The sequence below is a fragment of the Rattus norvegicus genome, chromosome 17 (assembly GCF_036323735.1).
Source record: "Rattus norvegicus strain BN/NHsdMcwi chromosome 17, GRCr8, whole genome shotgun sequence".
In the NCBI taxonomy this organism is placed as follows: Eukaryota; Metazoa; Chordata; class Mammalia; order Rodentia; family Muridae; genus Rattus; species Rattus norvegicus.
This window is the reverse complement of record NC_086035.1, coordinates 42,124,337-42,148,859: the sequence shown is the minus strand read 5'-3', so window position 1 is coordinate 42,148,859 and position 24,523 is coordinate 42,124,337. Positions and strand designations below refer to the sequence as shown.

The 24,523-nt window shown below is 43.3% G+C and overlaps 1 protein-coding gene, 1 long non-coding RNA gene and 4 other non-coding genes across 13 annotated transcripts in view; 2 read left to right on the top strand and 4 right to left on the bottom strand.

Annotated features, from left to right (window-relative positions):
• LOC108348562 (uncharacterized) overlaps positions 1-17,758 on the top strand; it is an 87,524-nt gene extending 69,766 nt beyond the window's left edge. For 2 of the 6 annotated variants that reach the window (XR_010059183.1, XR_010059179.1), the window contains exons 4-5: positions 8,833-8,930; positions 13,775-17,758. This is a non-coding gene — a long non-coding RNA (uncharacterized LOC108348562). Of the gene's footprint in view, positions 1-8,832; positions 8,931-13,760 lie in introns of all 6 variants that reach the window. The other 4 variants (XR_010059181.1, XR_010059184.1, XR_010059182.1 and 1 more) reach the window with 4 other exon arrangements.
• Trnav-cac (transfer RNA valine (anticodon CAC)) lies at positions 8,851-8,923 on the bottom strand. Its single transcript has one exon. It is a non-coding gene; the product is annotated as a tRNA-Val (tRNA).
• Positions 10,257-10,329, bottom strand: Trnav-aac14 (transfer RNA valine (anticodon AAC) 14). The gene has a single exon. It is a non-coding gene; the product is annotated as a tRNA-Val (tRNA).
• Positions 17,759-19,578: 1,820 nt separating the features above from the next.
• Positions 19,579-21,687, bottom strand: Abt1 (activator of basal transcription 1). 3 transcript variants are annotated; one of them, NM_001025674.1, is made up of 3 exons: positions 21,379-21,673; positions 20,526-20,725; positions 19,579-20,375 (listed from the first exon to the last, which is right to left on the bottom strand). In NM_001025674.1, exons 1-3 carry the CDS (start codon positions 21,620-21,622, stop codon positions 20,013-20,015), a joined length of 807 nt encoding a protein of 268 aa, NP_001020845.1. In that variant the 5' UTR covers positions 21,623-21,673; the 3' UTR covers positions 19,579-20,012. The 3 variants fall into 3 exon arrangements, with proteins under 3 accessions (NP_001020845.1, XP_006254034.1, XP_063132512.1); XM_006253972.5 differs by having other exon boundaries at positions 19,588-20,375; positions 21,412-21,675; XM_063276442.1 differs by having other exon boundaries at positions 19,588-20,725; positions 21,379-21,687.
• Positions 21,688-23,411: 1,724 nt separating this feature from the next.
• Positions 23,412-23,495, bottom strand: Trnay-gua (transfer RNA tyrosine (anticodon GUA)). The gene is given in 2 exon segments: positions 23,412-23,447; positions 23,459-23,495. It is a non-coding gene; the product is annotated as a tRNA-Tyr (tRNA).
• Positions 23,496-24,328: 833 nt separating this feature from the next.
• Trnay-gua7 (transfer RNA tyrosine (anticodon GUA) 7) lies at positions 24,329-24,413 on the top strand. The gene is given in 2 exon segments: positions 24,329-24,365; positions 24,378-24,413. It is a non-coding gene; the product is annotated as a tRNA-Tyr (tRNA).
• The last annotated feature ends 110 nt before the right edge of the window (positions 24,414-24,523 follow it).

The window sequence follows — 24,523 nt, the reverse complement described above, 5'->3', positions numbered from 1 at the left end:
AATTATATATCTAATAGGTATATAAAGAATTAAAAAAACTGAACATTAAGAGAACAACAAAATTAAAAACAGCTTCAGTACTAAACAGAGAGCTCTCAAAAGATGAAATGGAGATGGTAAGAAATTAAGAATGCTTAACATTTTAAGCCACCAGGGAAGTACAAATCAAAACTACTTTGAGATTTCATCTTACTTGCATCAGAGTGGTCAAGCTCTATAAAGCAAATGACAGAACATGGGCCAAGGATGTGGGGAAAGGGGAAAGCTTACTCATTGTTAGTGGGAATCCAAACATGTGCAGCCACCATGGAAATTAGTGTGGCAGTTCCTCGGGAAGCTGGAAATAGATTTTCCTCAAAATACAGCTAAAACTGGCATGATGGCGCATGTCTCTATCCCAGAACTTGGGAGGCAGATGCAGGCAGACCTCTGTAAGTTTGAGGGAAGTCTGGTGGTCTACATTGTGAGTTCCAGGATAGCCAGGGCTATGCAGAGACAGCTTGTTACAAACAAACAAACAGGCTAATAAGATACATCTGTACCACTCTGAGGCATACACACAAAGGACTCTATATCCTACTATGGAGATATTAGCTGATTCATATTCATTGTTGTTCTATTCATAATAATTCAGAAATTAGAAACAGCCTAGATGTCTACTGATGAATGAATAATGAAAATGTGGTACATTTATACAATGGAATATTATCCAGCTGTTAAGCAAAATGATATTTTGAAATTTGCAGTTAAATGGATGGAGGTAGAAAAAATAATCCCGAGAGAAGTAACCCAGATGCAAATGACTAATATTGTATGTTGTTATCTCTTATGTGTGGGTGTTGCTTTTAAGCTTTTGATATGTGAGTTATAATCTGAAAAACCACAGAGCTTAGGTATTTAGTAAAGGACAGAGGTGGAAGAGAGGATCTCTCTAGGAAGGGGAAACAAAATGTAGTTGTTATGGAGGGACAAATAGGAAACTAGAATAGGAGGATTAACTAGAGAGCTGGATGGAAGACAGGGATAAAGGAGGGAATGTGGAGGGAGGGACAACTAACAGCAATTGCCATTGGAATAACCACAGGGAAACCTAATAGTGTAGAAGCTTCCTAAAATATATATGCAAGGAATCTAATGGAGTCACCCATAAGGAGAGACAATGCCATATGTAGATAGCTAATGACACCAAGTAAAACCTTCAGGGCCAGGAATGGACTACATCTTGTTGAGGCATTGGTCTAAGGGGCCCCATGGAAACCTCCAAACATCACAGGCTATTCCCAAGGCCCTTGGTTACTCCTGGTAAACTGATGGTTAGGGCAGATTGCTGAAGAGAACACTTTTGTCATTGAACATGGAGGTGCCCAGGTGATTTTGAGATGGAGCTGTTTCTCCTCCATACATCACGGTGGAAGGGAAAGTCTCAGTTGATCGACCCAGCTCTCAACATTTCTGAAATTCGCTTACTTTTGAAACAGTACAACAATAACAGTTATTGCACAATGGGGATTGCTAGGATTAATTTGTTAGAGGAATAAATAAGCGAATGAAGTCATATCCCTTTTTGTGCCTTAATTGCAGCCAGGCACATTCAGAGTACCAAGCTGAGAAGGGACTTGTCCTGCTTCCTCCATCACATGGTAGGGAATAAGAGCAGACATTTCCTTGCAATGTCCAGTGTGGCCTAAGTCTTCTCATTACCCATCTGGTCAAAACACTGGGAATTGATTTTAGTGTGATCACTAACCATCAATGGTTACTTGTTGTTGTTGTTGTTGTTTCAAATGTGCCTTGGAATTCTCTTTAGTCCTTTATTTTTACCCATTGTCACCCTGTTACACAAGCAACTAATTGACCCTGGATGGAAAAGGAGGTCTCTTTGTCCTCTCTGTGGTTGGACCTCAGGACCTTCTGGTCAGGAGCTTGACAGACCTGCAGCTGCACTGAGACTGCCTCTCCCATCTTCAACTTCACATTACAAATGTCTTAGTCTCCAAACATCCTGTATCCACTTGCAACTTATAAAGAACAAAGCATCACTTGGATTTTGCACTCTAGCAGCTAGTGCTGCATCTGAAGCATTTCACATGCACAGTGATGACACCCACACCCATCTGGGATGCATCCAAGCAAGGCCCTCTGAGCTGAGGGAGCAGGTTCACTTTTAAGTGCCTTGTGCCCCTCCCTTACCTCATGTTTCACTCCTCTGACACACCCATCCCTCAGGAGTCTTACCTCCATGTTCTCGTTGGAAGAAAAGTAACAAGGAGATTTTTCAATCACTGGTTTAATGAGTGAATGAACAAGTAAGTAGTCCTCACACTCATTCTCCATCCACACCATGCTGTTGGATCCTCTCCTTCCATCTGTGTCTTCATGACTAGAGACATCCCCCTTGCAAGATTTCCACAACCTAAGGTTTTTAGTTCCATACTCCCTTAATTAATTGAAACAATTTATGAGTTTGTTCCATGGAGTTCAGTTGAATTTTGGCAGCAGAAGGACTTGTCCACATCTGCCCTTCCCAGATACAATGAAGGATCAGGTAAATTGTTTTTCAAGTGTCTCAGAGTTGGGAAGTGACAAGGCCTGAACTGGGAAGCAGAAGTTGAGGATCAAATGACCAGCGTTTCCTCTGCACAGTAACTCACTCATTAACACCCCAGATATCTAATCTCCCAACCTCCACAGTCTTGATTTAGACTGGGCTCCTGGTAAGAGTCTCCTGCCCCAAGAGCTGGGCTCTATCACTGTGGGACACTGCCAGGGCAGTTCCAGACCAGGAAGGCCTTTAAACCCAGGCTGTAGGAGGGCCAGGCAAGCACACCCACTGCTTAATCCTCCAGGAGGGAACTACTGTCCATCATCTCATTTCAGATTCTACAACAGAAGAATGCTAATCCTGGATTCAGATATTCCATGGGAAATGTCCCACGTTAGACTGTCCACTCAAGACACCTCAACTCAAGAGGGTCCCATTCACGATGTTTCAACCAGCGAGGTGGAGGTGTCCTTGATGAGTTCAGTGGTTGTTTTTCAACCAGTTTAGGAATGTCTGGCAGGAGACAGGGCAGAGTGTAGGGCATGCCACACTGCCTTCTGAAGGTAAAGACAAAAAGAGAAGAAAGGAGGGTAGAGCTCGGGTAATCGGGACCACCCCGAGGAGAACGCTGTAGACACTGGAGAGCTTTTGAGGGAACTCGGACAGGTGCCGTAAACGGTTACAGCCAAGTGATTCTCGGTTTTACACAGAGCTTAGAAATCGGAAACTGAGATTAGTGGGAAGGAGGCCACATCCCACTCAGGCCCAGTAAAGGTTTGTCCACATGATGTTGGTGGTGGCAGTGCAGTGCTGTGGGAAGCTTCCTTCAGGTGGGGCTCAGAAGTGAAGCAAAGCAGTAGAGTTGGCAAAAGATGGACAAGGAAGGTTCCAGAGAAGTTACAGCAGGCACAATGTGGAGGTTTAACAGTAAAGTTCTACACCTGCACAGAAAAAGTTCTTACTCAACGTTGTCATGCATTTGTTAGATAAACAGAATACTGAAAGAAAACTATGGAACTCCAAAGTTTATACTTTTAAGTGTGACAGCAAAGAGTAAGATCAACTTAGTCCAAAATAGACATTTCTTCCATAGAATCTAATAGAAGACTTAAGAATGACTAGAAATTCAAAGACCTTGGAGGATGTGAGCATCGATCCCACTACCTCTCACATGCTAAAGTGAACACTCTACCACCTGAGCTAATCCCTCCACACAGCAGACTCCTTCTTGTACTTTCTTTTATGGCAAAGAATTTCTACTGGCATTCACAATCTACTTGCTATAGTTAGAATTCAGGAACACATGACCATAAAGTCTAAAAACAAAGCCAAAATTCATATTTCCTAATTGTAGGGAATGAGCTGAAGGTCTAAAAACACATAAAAAGTGAGAAGACTCATGCTTCCATCTGGTTTTGAACTAGGGACCTCTCACGTGTTAGGCAAGCACGATGACCACTATGCTACAAAAGCACCTTGAGACTAAGCAATTTCCTAATTTCTACACATGTATTCAAAATGTGCTTAGTAGATGGCATAATGTTTTCTTTGCATATATGTATCACAGGGTAGTTAAGTCAAAGTAACTAAGATGGCTGTCCCTCTCCATCCCTAGCACTTGGTGACCCCACTCTGCTCTACTACTGCCAACTGAACACTCAGATTGCACTCCGTAAGTACGGTGGAGTTTGTCCCTCTGTGGCTTAACACCTCACTTAACACCATGTCCTCATGGTGACTGCAAGTGACACAGCCTCTTTAATAAAGGGCGGAATAACTAACATTCCATGTGTGTCTACTGTGTTTTCCTCTGTCCACTGATGGACAGTAGCATGATTTTGTATCTTGGTTATTAGAATAATTCTGCTATTAATACAAATGTGCAAGTGTTTCAGAAGACGCTGCTCCATCTCCATGAATGCTCAGTATACAGTGAATCTCTCAGAACACTTTGATTCCACTACTGTGACCTCATGCCCAGTGAAGCGCAGCCTCTGTGACTCTGTTTTCACTTTCTAAAGAAATTGTCATGCTAGAGCACTAGCTGCTCTTTCAGAGGACCTGACTTTGAATTCTAGTACCACAGGGGAGTTCATAAGCGTGTTCAGCTCCAATACGTAGGCATCTATTGCCCTCTTCTGGTCTCTTCTGGTCACTGCACATAAATACCTGTAAGTAAGAACTATTAGACTTTCCTGTGGATCTATCTTCCCTTTGTGTCAACCAATGTTACACAGAGAACAGTTGGTTTTGGTTTTTTGTTTGTTTGCTTTTGTTTGTTTGTTTTTTGTTTTTGTTTTAAACCAGGAACTCGCAGTGACCACACTGCCCCTCCTTCCTACCCCACCTTCATCCTTCATCCTTCGAGCCTCTTGGTTCGAGATCTCGGGTCCTCTTAGCTCTTTCCCACAGCCCCCCTCCTGAGCCTTTCCTCATAGCACATCTCCATTACTTTGTGTCAGCAATTGATCAGAAATGCTTCCTACCATGAACCCCAGGAAGCACACTGAGTTGGGACACAGGCAATTTCCACTATCCTTCCTGCCTTCCATTCTTATCTCCCCAGACCTCCCTAGTCCTGTAGCAGTCTGCCTGCAGGAGCCCCTCCTCCCAAGTCACCTCCACTCTGTGGGGACTGATGCCAATCCCGGTCCTCTAGCTCTTTCTCACTGTCCCTCTGCTCACTGATAACAGAATAGCAGATTAGATTCCATCTTTCTACTGGATGTAAGGAATAAACTTCCTCATCAAGGAGAGATATCATCTCATGGTAAAAGGATGAAAAAAGTTATTCTAAGCAAATGGTCCCCAAAAGCAGGCAGGTACAGTTATTTTAATATTAGACTAAATAGACTTCTAATTAAAACTGACCTGAAAAGATAGGGAAGGATATACTACATGCTCTTTAAAGGAAAAATCCACTAAGCGAATACTGCAATTGTAAATAGTTATGCAATAAACACAAGATCACCCAAGTTCATAAAAAAAAAAAAACAACAACCCACTACTACTGCTAAAACCACATATTTATAGCCTACAGTGATGGTGGGTGGCTCCCCACTTTCCTTAATAGATAGGCCACCCAGACGAAAACTAAACACAGGAATACTGCAGCTAAATAATATCTTAAGTCAAATGGGCCTCACAGACAACTACAGATCATCCAACTGAACACGAAAGAACATGCTTTCTTTTCAGCACCTCATGGAACTTGCTCCAAAATTAGCCACATACTAGGATACAAAGCAAGTCACAGCAGATATAAGGAAATTGGAATAACATTCTACCTCTTATCTGACCACCGTGGATGAAAGCTGGCTATCAACAGCAGCAGAAAGTATACAGACTCATGAAAACTGAATAACAGCTCATTACTGAAAGAAAAATGGGTCAAGACAGAAATCAAGAAAGAAACTAAATCCTTTTTAAATTGAATGAAAATAAAAACACAACATACATGTTCTTACTGGACACAAGGAAGGAGGTTCTAGGAGGCAAGTTCATAGCACTAACTGCCTACAATCAAAAGACAGGAGAATCTTGTAATAGTAAGTTAATGATGTAAGTGTTGTTCTGAAAGCTTAGACAATGACTACAAGGAGTAACAAAACCCAACAGAGAAGAGAGCAAGAAATAATCAAACTCAGAACTGAAATCAATAAAATAGAAACAAGCAAACAGACATAAAAATATCAATTCAAAGAATCAATGCATTGAACTGCTTCTTTGAGAAAGCCAACATGATTGACAAACTTTTAGCAGAATTGAATAAAGTACAAGGAGAAGATCCATACTAATGAAAGTAGAAATTAGAAAGAACATGATAGCAGACACTGAGACTATATCCAGATATTTTCTTCGATGATCAAATTGACTTCATCCCAGAGATGCAGGGATGGTTCAAATATGTAAATCAATAAACAGAATCCACCACAAACAGATTGAAAGGCAAGAAATACCATAATCTCATTAGACGTAGAAAGGGCCTCACAACACGCCTTCATGATAAAAGTCCTATAGAGATTAAGGATGCAAGGGACATAAGTCTATATAATAGTAGCAACTTAGAGCAATTCCACAGCCAACAGCAACCTAAAGAGAGAGAAACTCAAAGCATTTACACCATATCAGAAACAAGACAAGGACATCCACTCTTTTCCAATCTAATCAATACAGTATTTGAAATCAAGGGTATTGACAAAAGTGAAGGATATCGAGGGGATGCAAATAAGAAAGGAAGAAATCAATGTATCTTTATTTGTAGTTGACATTTTATACCTAAAAGCTCCTAAAGACTTCACCAGGAAACTTCTATAGCTGATAAACTCTTTGAGTAAAATAGTGGACTATAACTTTAACACATAAGGAGCAGTAGTCCTTCTACGTACAAATGACAGAAAGAAATCAGGGTAACAGTACCTTTAACAATCTCTTCAAAATCTATCCTGGGATAACTCCTGACAAGACAACTGAAAGGCATGTAAATAAAAGTTAAGTCGGTTGGGGATTTAGCTCAGTGGTAGAGCACTTGCCTAGCAAGTGCAAGGCCCTGGGTTCGGTCCCCAGCTCCAAAAAATAAAATGAAATAAAATAAAAGTTAAGTCTCCAAAGAAAGAAATTGAAGAAGACCCTAGAAGATGAAAAAGACTTCCCACGCTCATGGATTGGTATGATTGATATTGTGAAAACGGACAACTTACCAAAAGCAATTTACAGATTTAATGCAATCCTTATCAAAATTCCAACCCAATTCTTTATAGAAATTGGAAAAAAATGACAAAGAAGCCAAAAACACAAAATGGAGAAAAGACGGCATCTCCAACAAATGGTGCTGATCAAACTCAAAATCTGCATATAAAAGAATAAAAATAGATCTACATCTATCGCCGTGCACAAATCTCAACTCCCAATGGACAAAGGATGTCAACACAAGACCAGACACCTAGAATATGATAGAAGAAAAAATAGGCTTGGGACGAGTTAATGATCAAAGAAAACATTCAGGGCCTCAGTTCTTTGATCTTGTGACAGGTTTCAGGGTGCACCATGAAAGGGAAGGTCATGAACGAAGAGTAGGTACTTTTATTGTAAATGAAAGAACGTTCATCTTCATGCTGATCTTCAAAAAACATAGTGGGCTGTCTTAACCCCGGAAGTAATCACGCTAGATTATACGCAGTGGGGGAATCTTCCCATGCCCATTCATACCATGCCAGGTATATGAGAAGACAAATATGAGAAGGCACATCAGTAGCAAGAAGCAATACTGGGATGAAGCCGCTGAGGTCGCGCTTCTCCGTCTCAGCTCCATCGCAGCTGAGCAAAAGGGTGGGCCTTCTCTAGGAAGCTCACTCGCGTACTGCAGCTCTCCAGCCTAGCGTCCAACACGAAAGGACTTGGTTTGACCTTTTCCAAATGCAACAGAGGTTCGGGTAGATTATTTTTCACAGGGTCTCAGAGTTGGGAGGTGACAGGCCAGAATTAGGAAGCAGAAATTGAGAATCAAATAATGAGCTCTTCCTCTGCCCCAACTTCCCTGTCTCTGCCTGGTCTGCACAGTAACTCACCGTTAACACTCCAAATACTGGACCTCCCAACCTCTACAGCCTTGAATTTAGACTGGGCTCCTGGTAATAGTTTCCTGCCCCAGAGCTGGGCTCAATCCCTCTGGAACTCTGCCCGGGTGTTTCTAACCAAGTTGGCTTTTAGGCCAAGGCTGTAGAGGAAACTTCTGCAGAGAAAGAGCAACTCAGTATGTTCTTGCCATTTTAGCTTCTGGAGGAAAGTGAGCAAATTGGTGGTTCAGCTCTAGACCCAGAGGTAGCAGGCCCCTTCCCCCCACTAGTGGGTTCTAGCACTTCAGAAGTAAAGAGTCTTACCTGTTGTGTTTCCGTAGAAGCCTGCAAATGAGCCGTGGGTCCAGAGGCTGCTGTTTTCTTGCATAAGTTGGAAGAATCCTCACCTTGAGGACCCAAGTGACCACGTAAATGTGCAGATTCTGTCTCTGAACCTGAATCAGGAATCCGCTACCCCCTCCCTCCGCACTGCTCCTTCTCCCCTCCCCCTAACCCCAACATTCATTCATTTAATCTCACTCTCACCCGCACTCACCTGTAGCCTGAAGGTCGCTTTCCTTGATCCAGGGCCACCAATTAGGTTAAAAGGCTCCCACTTCAAGATGTGCCAGCCGCCTTGAAAAAGGGGTATGTGGAGCGCATTCCCTGTTAGAATCGCCGTCAGGTGGCGGAGCTAATCGTTGGATTTTGTGTACTTTCTTCTGTGACTGGCAGGGGGACCCAAAATAGAGATGTTCCCGCTCGGTTTCGAACCGAGGACCTCTCGCGTGTGAGGCGAGCGTGATAACCACTACACTACGGAAACACAACGGGTAAGGCTCTTTACTTCTAATTTTTACAAATCAAAAGGGATATTGTATAAAGTATGATATGAAAAATATAGATTCACACTAATGGAAAGAACCGCAAGGAATGAATACAAACCAGAGATAAAAATTACAGAAAAAAAAGAGGCTAGATCCTGGCAGAGGGAAGGAACAAAAAATGCTCCTCAGGCGTAACGGCGCAGGGGAGAGCTAAGCGAAGGAAAAGGTGCGTGTGCAGGAATTCCCGTGCTGAGACGCTGCGCTGCACCGCAGGGGAATCGCATGCAAGTGAAACATACAGGGCACTGGAGGTTGGGAGAGCCTGATCACCTGGAGACACTTCGAAGAGAACGTTGTAGACGCTGGAGAGTTTTTGAGACAACCCGAGCAGGTGACTCAAATAGTCACTGCAACCTGTTAAGGAAAATTCTCAAGGGTTGTTAGTTAGTTAGTTAGTTAGTTAGTTAGTTAGTTAGTTAGTTAGTTAGTTAGTTGGTTGGTTGGTTGGTTGGTTGGTTAGTTAGTTAACTAGTTAGATTGTTTGTTTGTTTGTTTGTTTGTTTGTTTGTTTGTTTGTTTTTTACGGAGCTTAGATATGGAAAATTGAGACTTGTGTGGAAGGTGCCACATCCCACTCAGGCTGAGTAGACCATGCGATGCTGTCGGCAATACAGGAGTGTGGGTAGCTCCCGTGAGGAGCAGAACAACCCTCCAATAACGCAATTGAGGGAACAGAGATGTACGAGGAAAAGAAAGATCCCAGAGAGGCGGGCAAAAGAACAAACAGCACGGTGTGGTTTAAGAGAAAAAGCCTAACCTGTTTGCACAGAATAGATTTTGACCCAGTGTCTGTTGAGTGAATCTTCAAATCGAAAAGCTCTGAAGCACTTGTCAAATGAACACACGAGTGCGTGATGTGGATTGAGCAACTGGAAAGTGACAATGTGTTAAACAGCGAACTAAAGTTTATGCTCAAGAGTGTGAGAGCATAAGGTTAATGAAGGTCATTTTTATATAAGGTTGTTAGTGGAAACCTGGTGTGCAAGGTAATAACTGGAGGATGTGGGCATCGACCCCACTACCTCTCGCATGCTAAGCGAGCGCTCTACCATTTGAGCTAATCCCCCGAGCTGATAATGCCTCTTTTTTTTTGTACTTCCTTTTATGTCAAGTGTCTCCACTGGTCCTCACATACGTACTTCCTATGGCTAAGGTCTAAGAAAACACGCTTGTCAAAGCTAAAACTGTACATTCGATTCGAAACTGTGTTCCTCAAAAGCGTAGGAAGTGAATTGAGAGTCTAAAAACAGACGAGAAAATGAAAAAGAAGACTGTTTCCGCCCGGTCTCGAACTGGGTAGCTCTCGCGTGTTAGGCGAGCGTGATGACCACTACACCACGGAAACATCCATTGGTAGCAAATGTTCCTAGTTTCAAGATATGGATTCAAAACATGCCTAGTAACCGGTTTGGTATTGGTATTTGTTGTATTGCATTATGGGCAAACTAAATAAAAATAACCAAGGTAGTTGTCCCACTCCATCTGCAGCCCTTGGTGAGCCACTCTACTACTGAGATCTCACACTGAGATCATCGGTAAATTTGTCCCTCTATGGCTGGTTTACCTCAACTCCATGTCCTCAGCTTCTTCATTCCAGTGGTTGCAAGTGACAGAGCCTCTTTATAAAGGACTGAGTAGAGTTAACGTTCCATGTGTATCTTCTGTGTTTTCATCTGTCCACTTACGGACAGCACCTTGATTTTGTATCTCGGTTATTATGAATAATCTCGAATGTGAAGATACGAGTGTCTCAGAAGACCTGGATTCATTACCAAGAGCAGAGCAAACATGAGCCCATGACTGGCAATGTTCTCTATGGCTAAATTTCTAAAGGAATTGTCATGCTAGTACGTCTAATGGCTGTAATAATCTAAATCATCGTGCAGCATCCTCCTTTTTCCACACCTCTCCAACACTGGCTCTTTTCTATATTTGAGGATGGATAGCCCTTTCTGGAGGACAGAAGTGAGGTATACTCATTGGGCTTTGGGTTTCATTTTCCTGGTCAGTTGTGAGTTGGGCACATTTTCATAGATTAGTTTATTCTTTGTCTTCTTTGAAAAATGCCTAACCTGATTTTCCCCTCCATTGTGACAGTCTATTTGTTTTCTAGCTACCGTGCTTTGTGCATATCTGAGCATCAACTCCTGCTTTCTCCCACTCTGTGTACAGCCTGGACTCCATTGCTTATACCTTCACTGTGCAGAAGCTTGTGGTTCTGGGAAAGAAGCTGTGGTTTCTGTCTTTGCTTTGGGAGCCTGTGCTTTAAAAATGCATCTGAAACCACAGCCAGAGTTGTACAATGGTGCTTTGCCATTGTGCTCTCTTCCGGAAGCCTTATGCATTCAAATCTTATATTTGAGTCCTTAATACATTTGGTATACCCATGTGGTGTGTGAAATGTACTCAGTTTCATTTTCTGTATGCTGACATCCAGATCCCAATATGGTATATAGAATAGAGTATTCTTTCCCTGATATGTCCGCACATTTTTGCTCTCTTTTAGGCTTTGTTGTTTCGTTTTTTAGAAAATTTCACCCTATACCCGAATCTGGTCTAGAACTCACCATATAGCCCAAGCTTGGTCGATCCCCTGCCTCAGTCTCCTGATACTAGGATTGCAAGTATGAATCAGTCTTAGAAACACACATGCATGCACACATTCACACACACACACACACACACACACACACACTCTCACACTCACCCGTACACACTGGCTGTGTCTTAACCACTTTTTTGAAGAATGAATTGACTATATATTCCTAGATCTATTCTGTTTCATTGGTCTACATATGATGTCAGTACTATAGTGTTTGGGTTACCATAACATTGTAGGATATATTTTTGAGTCATATAGTATGAGGACTCTAGTTTTGTGGATTTGGGGGGCTTTGTTTTGTTTTTGCTTTTTTCATTTCTTTTATTGTTTTCATATCCTTTTAAATGTTTTATACTTCTCATCCTATGGATAAATGTGTTATTTCTATTTTATAGCTACTATAAGTTCTTTTCCAGGCGTTTTGTGGCTGGTGTTTAGAATTGCTGCTGTCTTTGTGGCTGATACACCTTCCCTAAATCCATCAGTTCTAGGTGGTTTGAATCCTCGGTCCCCACCTGAGGTTGCCCTTCTGCTACCCAGAATGCACTTGAGCTCTTCTAAATGAGCACTTTTGCTTGCTGGACTCCCAAGTCTCCCTCTAACTTATTTTATTGAGGAGACCAAAAGCCTCCCTCATAAACTTCCCCTATTCCAGCACCAAGATGCATTCTTAAAACTGGCTGAGGCAGGAGAATCTGAAATTTGAGGTCAGCCTGGCTTAACAGTGAGACTGTATCCATAAGTAAATAAATATTAATGGGGTCTTGCATGGTGGCACATGTCTTTCATCTCAACACTGAGATGGCAGTGGCACAATGAGAGGCAGAGGCAGGTGGATTTCTGTGAGTTTGAAGCCAGCCTGGTCTTCATGTTAAAGTCCAGGTCAGCCAGAGCTGCATAGTAAAACTCTGTATCAAAAATAAATTTAAAAAAGAAAAATGGTTCATTGATAAGTGACTATTAGCCCAAATGCTTGAATTGCCCTAGATGCACAGAACACATGAAACTCAAGACGGATGACCAAAATGCGAATGCTTCACTCCTTCTTTAAAAGGGGAACAAGAATACCCTTGGGAGGGAATAGGGAGGCAAAGATTAAAACAGAGGCAGAAGGAACACCCATTCAGAGCCTGCCCCACATGTGGCCCATACATATACAGTCACCCAATTAGACAAGATGGATGAAGCAAAGAAGTGCAGGCCGACAGGAACCGGATGTAGATCTCTCCTGAGAGACACTGCCAGAATACAGCAAATACATAGGCGAATGCCAGCAGCAAACCATGGAACTGAGAATGGGACCCCCGTGGAAGGAATCAGAGAAAGGACTGGAAGAGCTTGAAGGGGCTGGAGACCCCATATGAACAACAATGCCAAGCAACCAGAGCTTCCAAGGACTAAGCCACTACCCAAAGACTATACACGGACTGACCCAGGGCTCCAACCTCATAGGTAGCAATGAATAGCCTAGTAAGAGCACCAGTGGAAGGGGAAGGCCTTGGTCCTGCTAAGACTGAACCCCCAGTGAACGTGATTGTTGGGGGGAGGGCGGTAATTGGGGGAGGGTGGGAGGGGAACACCCATCTAGAAGGGAAGGGGGAGGGGTTAGGGGGATGTTGGCCGGGAAACCGGGAAAGGGAATAACAATCGAAATATAGATAAGAAATACTCAAGTTAATAAAAAAAAATCCATGAGGATAATTCATGAAAAAAAAAGAAGAAACATGTTTTAATTGGCTCTATTACCAGTTTGAGAGTGGAGCACAAATCATTGTATAAAATATATGAATTTGGGGTTGGGGATTTAGCTCAGTGGTAGAGCGCTTGCCTAGCAAGCGCAAGGCCCTGGGTTCGGTCCCCAGCTCCAAAAAAAAGAAAAAATATATATATATGAATTTGCTGGCATATAGAACTGGGGCATATTCAAGGCTATGACTGGTAAGGTCGTATGGCCAGCTTTAGGATATACAGCCATGGGGTTATATTGCTTATTTCTCCAAATAAAATAAATGAAATAGAAAAATGATGTTATAACCAGAAGGCCTGCTCCGCTAAGCATGCAACCTGAGTGAAGTTCCCCTGCTGTTTGATAGAGCCACGGTTCCACTTTTCCTTCTGTATCTGAAAGTTCTAGCATGGCCATTCATGGTGAATCTGGTCTTGTATCTACATAGTCTTTACTTCACAGAGAAGGAAATTCATCTAGTCAGAAGTGTCCTGAAACAGATTTCCACTAACAGAAGGCTTGAGGATAACACCTGAGGTCAGTTCACATTTCAAGAGAATCAAAATTGTTCCCTCTTGCTAAACTGAATGCAGGTGAGACTGAGAACTGGATGAGGATGGTGTAGAGGACTGTGCATGGTGCAGGGGAGGCTGGGAATTTGGTGGACTGTGCATGGTGCAGGGGAGGCTGGGAATTTGGTGGACTGTGGATAGGGCAGGGGAGGCTGGGAATTTGGTGGACTGTGCATGGTGCAGGGGAGGCTGGGAATTTGGTGGACTGTGCATGGTGCAGGGGAGGCTGGGAATTTGGTGGACTGTGCATAGGGCAGGGGAGGCTGGGAAGGGGTGGTCAGGAGCAGAGGGATGGGAGGATTGACGTAATGTCTCTTTCCACATTTGATAAATACGTCTGTCTTGATGAAGGAGGAACACCATCTCAGTCAGCCTCTGAGGCCTGCATGCAGCATTAATACAGAGGTTCCTGTATGGACAGAACAGTGTTCTGAAATGCAGTATAGTCCCTGAGAGGAAGGTCACAGGGCAAGCTATATTTTATCACGATTCATCCCTGAGCAGTTGGTGACATCTGGACTTTTCCACTGAAGTTTCACAATGGCCAAAGTCTCAAGCTTAAAAGTAAGAAATTACGTTAGGAGTCTTCCTAATGACTAAGAGGAATAGGAAAGTAAATGCCAGGCTGTCACTCAACATCCAAGGTATCGCTTTAGAGATTCAAAGATGAATGGGTTTTTGGAGCTTCACCCTGATTCCATTCAACAGGTGTTTGCCTGTTGTAGATATTAAGACAGTTTGAGGAATAACTGTACTAGGATACCTGGTACCAATGTGCTTGAAAGCAGGAAGCAGAGTATGAACTCATAAATGCTTTGCCCCTGCACCAGTCACACAGGGGCTATTAGAAAGGTGGAAGTGGGCAATCCAAACAGTGGCATTGACCTGGGGATTTGTACCCAGGAACACATCTCCTCTTCCAACTTTGGAGACAGCAGCTGATGCAGAAGCCACAGGGGAGTGCTGCTTACTAACTTGTTCCCCATGGCTTGCTCAGCCTCTTTCTAGTAAAACTCAGGACTGCCTGCCCAGGGATAGCACCACTCACCATGGACCAGGTCCTCTTCCATCACTTAGAAGATGCCCTTCAGGCTTGTCTACAAACCCATCTCATGGAAGCAGTTTCTTGAGAGTCCATCCTCTCAGATGACTTCAACCTGTGTTGACATAAGACTATCCAGTGTATTCACCAATGATACAATGTAGAATTCTAACACACTAGGAAAACAAAAGCAAGTGTCTCAGAATTTTCAGATTTCTGGCTTGTTACTTTTTGACAATGTATGCCAGATAATATAGTATTTACATTGTGACATTTAGAACATATTCTGAACATTCTTTACACTGTATAATCCAAATCACTAAGATACTGTTTAATTAATAAAATACACTAAGTATTTGTAATGGTTTGTATATGTTCTGCCCAGGGAGTTGCAAGATTAGATGTGGCCCTGTTGGAGTAGGTGTGTCACTGTGGGTGTGGGTTAAAAGACTTTCATCTAGCTGCCTGGAAGTCAGTGTTCTCCTAACAGCCTTCAGATGAAGATGTAGAACTCTCAGCGACTCCTGCACCCATGCCTGCCTGGACTCTGCCATGTTCCTGCCTTGATGAATCTCTGAATCTATAAGCCAGCTCCAGTTAAATGTCCTTATAAGAGTTGCCTTGGTCATAGTGTCTGTTCACAGCAGTAAAACCCTAACAAAGATAGAATTGTAGTGCAAAGAACTACATCGTACAAGAACAGTCAATGAAAAACACAATTTAAGATTCAAGTCTTCCATTTTTTAAAACAAACTTGAACTCTACTATCCTACAAGGCCACAAAACAGCCAGAAGAGAGAAAAGCTGCTGGGAGGTTCAAATTCCAGTCTCCCTTTCAGGCCTGTGTGTGCTTGGTTGAAGGGGCTCTAGCCGACCAGAGCATGGGAAACATGTTTTGCCCTTTTGCCCTTGTTCTCTCCCTGTTACATTCCTCAAGCTAGCCCCCAAGGTATAGTCCCTTATTTGACCACTGACTCATCCCTGAGACAAAAGCACTTAGGCTACCAAATTAAAATTCCTTATTCGGCTAATCTATCTAACCAGGATTTACCAACTCACTCTAGCACAGACTCACATCCATATCGCCCCCTAGCGGCAGGAGGGTCTCATTTCTCAGGTCTACTTGAGCTACTGCATAGTGTTTAGTCCTGACTGACCAGATGCATCCACTTCCCCACAAAAGCCCCTCTCCCTCCGTTGGTTATGAGCGGTGGTAGCTTGTTTCTACCCGCACTGCAACAGTTGTTTATCAAAGAAAATTGAGCAGGATGAGCTGCTGTTTTTGTGTTCATTCTTGGAGGAGAGGTTTAAAACAAAGCCAAGAGTCCTCACATGGACACTCTCCTTGCAGTGCGTTGCTGCCTATGGTGGACAAGTGCCAGTTTATTTTTTCCTTCAGAAACCTTTTGCACCTCCCCCCCAGACCTTCCCAGTGTGATTTAATGTAATGCAAGTCATAACCAAGCTTTCTGATGAACTTCTCAGAAAGCAGCTTTCTGAAGATACTCTTGACATGGGTGGGTCACAATGATTGTCAGTGATCTTAATGTCGATGACATCTACTGGCCTCCATAATGTTTGTCTACCCTCCAGCTTCTCAGCTTAGCTGATGTAGACGGCCTTTTGTTTTTAGTTCTTTTACATGTATTTACTAGAGGGTAGGAGAGGAGAGAGTGCTCTGGCTTCATTGTGGGAATCAGGGCAAACGCAGGAGATGGTTCTCTCCTTCTACCATGAGTTCTACCAGAGAACAAACTCAGCTCATCAGGTTTGGTGACAAGTGCTTTTACATGCTGAGTCCTTTCACTGACAAGTTCAAATCCCTGACCTCAAGGGGAGGAGCCTGGAAACAGCTTATTGGAAAATTCTACGGGTCTGATTTCCAAACAGAAAGCCAGGAGTCTGACTCTGATAGGAACAATCTGCCAGTTATCTCAGCACTTTGAGGGGGAGGTACAATTGAGAATTCATCCTGTTCACAAAGGCAGGCCTATCTTTAAGTAAGGAAGTGAACAACAGAAAACACCTTAATCCAATTGAATTCATTTCCATTTGGCCCGGTGCACCCCACTGACCCTTAGTACACAGGCAGCCATCACTAACTCAAACTTTTCCTTAGATAGATCAGATTGGGACATAAGGTTCCAATACTGTTATGAGAGAGCTAGCCTAGGAATCTTTCAGTAGCAAATGGCTTAAACAAAGTGGTTTTATTATCACACTCACAAACATGGAGACAGAAATGACAGTGGTTACTGCAGTGTCTCCTGATGTCATTGGGACCTGTGCTCCTCCTGATGACATGGGCTCCTAACACTCACCTGGCAGTTCACAACTGTCAGTGTCAGGGGATGTAAGTCCCACTGTGCACAGACGCATATGAGGGTAACCACCATACATAGAAGAAAAAGGTTTTCTAAAAATCAATTAAAAAACAGAGCAAGGCTAGGCAGTGGTGGTACATGCCTTTAATCCCAGCACTCAAGAGGCAGAGGAAGAGGCAGAGGCAGGCAGATCTCTGTGAGCTCAAGTACAGCCTAGACTACAAAGCAAGGTCCAGAACAGCCAGGATGGTTGGTCACACAGAGAAAGGTAGTCAGGAGAAACCTATATAAATTAAAAATGAGAGCACTCTTCCTTATATTTAGCCCACATCAACCTGTAACTAATTTCCAGGGGTAGCCATCACATAAACTAATCCATGGCCCATATTGCCAACTGAGACTCAGCACATATGGGCACAATGACCTTAATTGCACACGCCACACTGCTAGCCAGGAGTCAGCTAGCTTTGGCTGTAACTCCACAGCACAGGTCCTACAACTAGTAATGAAGTTACAAGGTACTTTTTTTTTTTTTTTTTTTTTTTTTTTTTTTTTTGTCCAGAGTTGAGGACCAAACCCAGGGCCTTGCACTTGCTAGTCAAGCACTCTACCGCCGAGCTAAATCCCCAACCCCTACAAGGTACTTTTTGAGCCTGGAAAAACACTTTGTCCTGTCTTCTTCTCTTCCTCCTTCTCCCTGATTCTTCCTCACCGTGTAGCCCTGGTGGTTCTGGAACTCCTGAGATTAAAAGCTTGCACAAAGTCTAGCCAACACTTGCTTTTGTCAATGTTTCATTAATGGGCTCTAGTCACACAGAACTACAACCACAGATTAGTGTCTTTCACTTTAACTTTCATTCTGTTCTCACCATTGTTCCTGTAGAAAAGGCTTGATGTAGACAGAGTAGGCTTACAGAGACCCAGAAGATGTAACTCTGCCTTTTATTACTTTTGTGCCTGTTTAGACCAAGAACTTCCTGACACTCCTTATCACTGTCACAATAGATGAGACTTCTCTGATACTTTCCAAATTGGTTGTCAAAGCAAACATCACAGGTAGCAAAGTGCATAAAGTGTATTATTTAAGATTTTTTTTTTTATAAAACCTCTCCTCACAACAACGCAAAGAATTAGTGAATATTTACCAAACTGAAACCCTAGAGTCAAAGTTAATCTTCATCCTTAATAACACCAGGGTAAAAACATCAACAATTCTGGTAAAACAGGAGGAGCTACTCCATAGATAGATGATGCTCCCACCCCACAGAAGCAGGATGCTCACCTTAGGCGGGGAAGTCAGGGGAAGCCAGCCTGATATTCTAGTTGGCTTAATTTTGAAGAAGTGCACTTGAGCTTGTGAAGAAGGGAACAAGGGGCCAGGGGGTTAGGCCTTTGGAAGAGAAGTCTCAGAAGGTACTGAGGAAGGCAGTCCATGTGATAGAACCGCAATGTGGGCTGGACTGAGGAAGGAGAATGGAGACAGGAAAAATGGCTTGGAAAGGCAGATGGGATGGATCCATGAGAAGCTCATACACTGGTTAGTCTTAGTTAGGGTTTAACTGCTATGAATAAACACCATGACCAAGGCAAGTCTTATAAAGGACAACATCTAATTGGAGTTGGCTACAGGTTCAGAGGTCCAATCTATTATCAAGGTAGGAACATGGCAGCATCCAGGCAGGCATGGTGCAGGCAGAGTTGAGTTCTATACCTTCATCTGAAGGCTGCTAGTGGAAGACTGAACTCTAGGCAGCTAGGATGAGGGTCTTAAAGCCTACACCCATAGTGACACACCTACTTCAGCAAGGCCACATCTCCTAATAGTGCTACTCCCTGGGGCAAGCATATTCAAATCATAAGAGTTTTTTAACCCCTAAATCTATTAGTAAACATCTTTCTTATCACATATGCAGTTTTTGTACAGAAGACATGTACCAAAATGAATATTGAAACATTTTAAAAGATAAGGCTTGTGATAGCTTGTAAATGCCTTTTCTAGGTAAGGATTTACCCTACAAAGAGAAGGAAGATAAATTATTATTCTATTTGTTTATTTAAGAATATTAAAGCTAGGCCTGTTGACAACCGGCCTACAATCCTAGGTTCTTGGGAGGCTGAGACAGGATTTCATGTCCAGACCCTACCTGACCAGAGTCAGCTCAAGGGTAACTTGAACAACTTACAGAATGCATTCAGGGCTAGCCTGAGCACTTGAGTGAGGCCCTATCTCAAAATAAAAAAGGTTTGAGGAGCATTGGGATCATATCTGCTAGAGTAACTTGGTGGTATGTGTGGCTTCAAAAGAAATTAAAACTTATTGAAAAAAACTAAAAAGCATATAAATTATTTTTTATTTTTAAACATAAACCACAAATTGGACCACAAATCCAATTCCTGTTAATTCAGCCCTCCACTACAGTGAACAAAGACCACAGACCACTACCCTAGTGGAAGGCAAGTCTACTCTTTCCAGCCAGAAACTGTTAGGTGCCCACTGAGAAAGAGGCAGGCAATCAGATGACAAACACAGCAGGCACCTACAGTGGTCTTCATCCTGGATAGTATGAGTAAAGTTCTCAGACTGGCACTTAAAAGATTTGGTCAAAGTGGGTAAAAGACACCAACAAAAAAGGCCTTTTACCAGACTCTTGGTCTGTGGAACAGAGCAAACATCTGCCTAGATGGTTACACTCTGCAGGAGGCAGATGAGAAGGAGGCAGGGCTGGCAGGCATTTCTTCTTCCACTAGTAGTCCCTTATAGGCTACGGTTCTTTCCTGCTCTCTGCAAGTAGAGAGGCCCCAAAGATCCTGGCAAGTAGCCCTCTGTTGGATCGGGCCTGGTCCTGGACTGTGGCCAGCCGAGCTCGTTCCCGCCCTCCTGGCCGTGCTCCTTTCTGGGCCCTCAGCTCCTGCTCAGTGGGACGTTGAGTAAATGTCCAGGAGCTATTTGGTCGAGTAGCATCCCCATCAGCTGCAAGAAAGCGTTGTCCCTGTTCTACGTTTCGAAGATAGAAGTCAGTCTCTCGTTTCGCTTGGGCAACCTCTGCTCTCAGGCGTTGCCTTCGTACCTGGCGCTCAAAGGCAAGGTGTTCACTGAGGTGGGACCAAGTAAAACGATGCAAATACTGTGGGCAGAAAAACAAGAAAAGGTTAAAATAGGGACGATCAGAATGGAGAAGAAACTGGGAGCTTCTTAGACCTAGCAAGAAAGATGGGGTGCCCAGGCTAGAGCTGGAGGTAAGAATGAAAGTGTGACAGAGAAACCTAGAACTCACCTTGAGGTTCCACAGGTCATAACGGAAGGGACTGCGCTTGCGGGCACCCATGGGTGTGTTATGTAGACTAGCTGCCACTCGCTTGGCTATGCGTTTGTCTCGGAACTCCACCCAGCCTTCGGTATAGTCCTTGCTGTATTTAGCTCCCTTCTTTCCTCCTGCAGCCGCGGCTGCCTTCTTTTTTCGTCTCACAAAGGGGTCTGTGAGCCAAACACAATGAACATCCTGGTCAAGCACCCACTGAGACACACCTCAGTTTGGCCATACGTCCAAACCTGCTTGTTTGGGTGCTACTTTACAACCCTTTTCGGGCTGTCTGTAAGGTGTAGCTTCTCCTTTCTTTAACTCATTCCTCCATTTCCAGTCCCTACCTCCATTTCCAAATTGTGTACGTCAAGAGGTGGAAGAGGCTGAAGGAGGTTAATTATACAGTGTCAGGGACTATGTGAAAAATCGAGGAGGGCTAGAGAGATGGCTCAGTGGTTAAGAGCACTGACTGATCTTTCAGAGGTCCTGAGCTCAATTCCCAGCAACCATTTTATAATGGGATCTGATGCCCTCTTCTGGTGTGGCTGAAAACAGCTAGTGTACCCATACAAATAAAATAAATCTTTAAGAAAAGAAATCCGAGGATATCTTTCGGACCTTATTAGCATACTCTATCCACTCACCCTCTCCATTTTCCTTCCCCGCCCCTGCCACCTAAGGGACATGAGCGCTACATACTTAGCAGCTAGTAGGGAGCCAGAGCTTTCCCAGAGCCAGCACCCCACGCCTCATACATGGACAGCTAAGAAAATAAGTCGTATCCTCTGCCCGCAACGCTACCCTCTCCTTTCGACGTAGGGCTTACCCTCGGCCTGGAAGAAAACGCGTCCCACCTCACCGTAGACGCTGAGCAGGTTGCGAACGTGCAGGGGCCGGAATCGCGGCGGGACGTGGCCCAAGTACACAATACCCGGAACTACCTTCTTCTTGCTGCCGTTGCAGGACGCTTCCTCGGCCTCCTCCAGCTCCTCCGCCGCCTCTGCATTCACCTCTTTCTCTTCCTCCATCGCCGCCTTTTGCTCCTCCACCAGCTTTCCTACTTTCACCATGGCAGATATAGGAAGCACGACAGCCGCAAATCTGTCGCCACCTGATGACGCATATCCTGCGGGACAATCTGCGGTCCGGACTAAGTGACGTAAATCTTCGGTGCCCTTCTGGGGCGGGGCGAGACGGGGAGGACTGGGCGGGCCTAACAAACTAGACTCTCGAGAGGGGGTGGAGCTGCAGGAGTGGGTCTTGGTAGACTATCTCGGTCCTGTGCAACTCTGATCTGAGGCAAGCTCTCACGGAATACTTTTAATTTTTAAAAAAATGTGCATGAGTGATTTTTGCCTCCATGCTCCAAGAGCGTGCCCTGGTGCCCCTCGCGTGGTTTTTGCAGAACAGTGTTGGGAGAGTGTGCTGTAGAGACTAAAACACCGTCTACCAGGACTGTGGTGTGAATGTGGTTGAAGGGATAACTCACATGTTAAAAAGTTTTATGAAGTTCAACTTGTAAACTTCAGTCTGAGCTTTGAAGTTTTAATTATTTGAAGTTTCAATCGAATTTTAAACATTTTAAAAATAAAGTTTTTGAAGCAGCTTATAAATTTGCACATAGCTTTTGGAATTTTGATTGGAGTTCCGGTTTTATATTTTTAAACACGCCTCTAGTAATTTTACATTTCACCTTGTGACTATTTAAATCTGCAAATGTATGAGTAAAAAGTTTGTTTGACTACCGTTGTGTTCGAATCTATTGCAAGTTGATGAGCGAAGGTTCTCTGTTCAGCTCACTGACCACGCTTTGAACAGTGCCGAGTGAAGCCTCGGAACAGCCGCCAGGAGGCGCGGTCCTCACTATTGCTGTCCGCTTGCGCGGCTACGATCATGTCTGCCTATCCCGACCTACACCCCAGAGCCCAGCTCCTAATAGTTGCTGATGACGCTCGAACGAAGCTGCTAAAAATGATGTACTAACCTTTCCTTCTACTTTACGGACGGAGCCTGAGTACTTAAGTTTTCCCTCGCCAAGGCCCTACATAATTGTTTATCTTTCATTATCATGAAAATTATAGAGACATAAGACAGGGCAACCGTGTCCGCAGAATCTGGGCGTTATTTGTAAAGCTCGGGTGCGTCTGAGGACCTAATAACTAAACCTTACTTTGGGGACTTTCATTGAACAGGATTTGCTGTTGGTTACCTCTGATCCTTTTATCAAAAGTGAATGTGAAGAGAAAAGACCCCTACTTTTAATTTCTGACTACTTCACCAGCAATGCTGACACGTGAGAGCGCCTTACAGAGTTATTTCAAAACATTGAGAGCTAGAGGAGGGATACAGGTAAAGAAGATACAAGAGTGTGATGGCTAAGTGGCAACACTAGATGCTTTCTTTACTTTGTGTGTGCTTCAAATTATTAATGAAATATTTATACACATTAAATGCCAAGTAAACTGGAAGTAGTGGCAACCCTGTAATCCTCAGCTCTTGGGAGATGGAGAAGAAAGGAAATTCCAGACCAACCTGGGCTACAAGAGAGACCCTTTTACATTTTATTACATATATAAGCATTGAGCGGATCGTGAAGAATCATTGAGTCGTCCAATGAATGAACATGCGAAATAGTTGTGCAAGGCATCTTTTCATCGTTACCCCTTCTTGTGACCCAGTCGTGAAAAGTAACTGCTTGCGGGAACTCAAGGAATACCTAAATTGTTTTTTTTTTTGTACGGCACAGCACCTGAGGTTTGTTTATTTTACCATAAATCCCACAAGTTCAAATGACATTGGTTCACTGCATTCTTTAAATTTCCTTGAAAATTCTAGGATTCCAACTTTTCAAAAGGCCACTCCTTCGAGCCGGATTCGAACCAGCGACCTAAGGATCACTAGGGCCCCTACAGTCCTCCGCTCTACCAACTGAGCTATCGAAGGAAGCCATCTAGTGTTTCTTTAATATTTGTAAAATAGTTGGTAAACTTGTTCTGATTCATTTTGAAATATAAGGAAATGTTTTTGGAGCACCAGAATATTTTAAAAACTAAAATAGTTAGCTAGTGACCCCTCAACAGATGTTCAAGAACAGGTTTGAGTTGAGTGCTTTTAATATATAGGTGTTTTACACAGATTTTTTTTAAAAAAACCGCTCATAAGAATGTTCGCGAACCCTTCCAGACAGGACCATCCGCTCCCTTTGTTGCGCTTTCCCTGCTAAACTGTCCAGTCTCAACACTTCCTTTCTTTATTAACCGTGAGTGAAAATGACAGAGGTAACATAGACAAACAATACCATCCTAAGCAGAGCTTTTGCTAGCCCACTTCACCAAAGAACCCCGTGATTCTCCTTTCTGAACAAGGAAAACCAGGGTAGACACAAATGCAGGAGGAGACATAAAACTTGAGAGACCTTTGACAAGTAGGAAAGGGGTAGTACATACTATTTTCTACAATTATAGTGGGGCAAATGAATGAAACATCACACACACACACACACACACACACACACACACACACACACACACCCCAAGCCATAATTTTAGTTATTTCATTTTTAAGTTACTGTCATGCTCGGCTAGCAAATATCAATGGTGCCATTCAGTTTCCTAAGACAGAAAACAAGTCTGTTAGGAAAAACAAGAAGTCACCCAGAGATATTTTCATGGAATTTATGAGTTATGAAAAGTTTGGATATTATAAATTATGACGTATAAAATGTTTCCGGCGTGTTTATATATTTTTACAAATATTAAAGGCACCTTTGACATCTTCCTTCGATAGCTCAGTTGGTAGAGCGGAGGACTGTAGAGGTCTGTAGTGATCCTTAGGTCGCTGGTTCAAATCCGGCTCGAAGGAATACCCTTTTGAAAAGGAATACCCTTTTGAAAGCAGTGATATCAGGATGTGGGGTAAACTGTGCAGTACAAAAACTCAGAGTTCCGGGTCATGAGGAGAGGTAATAATGG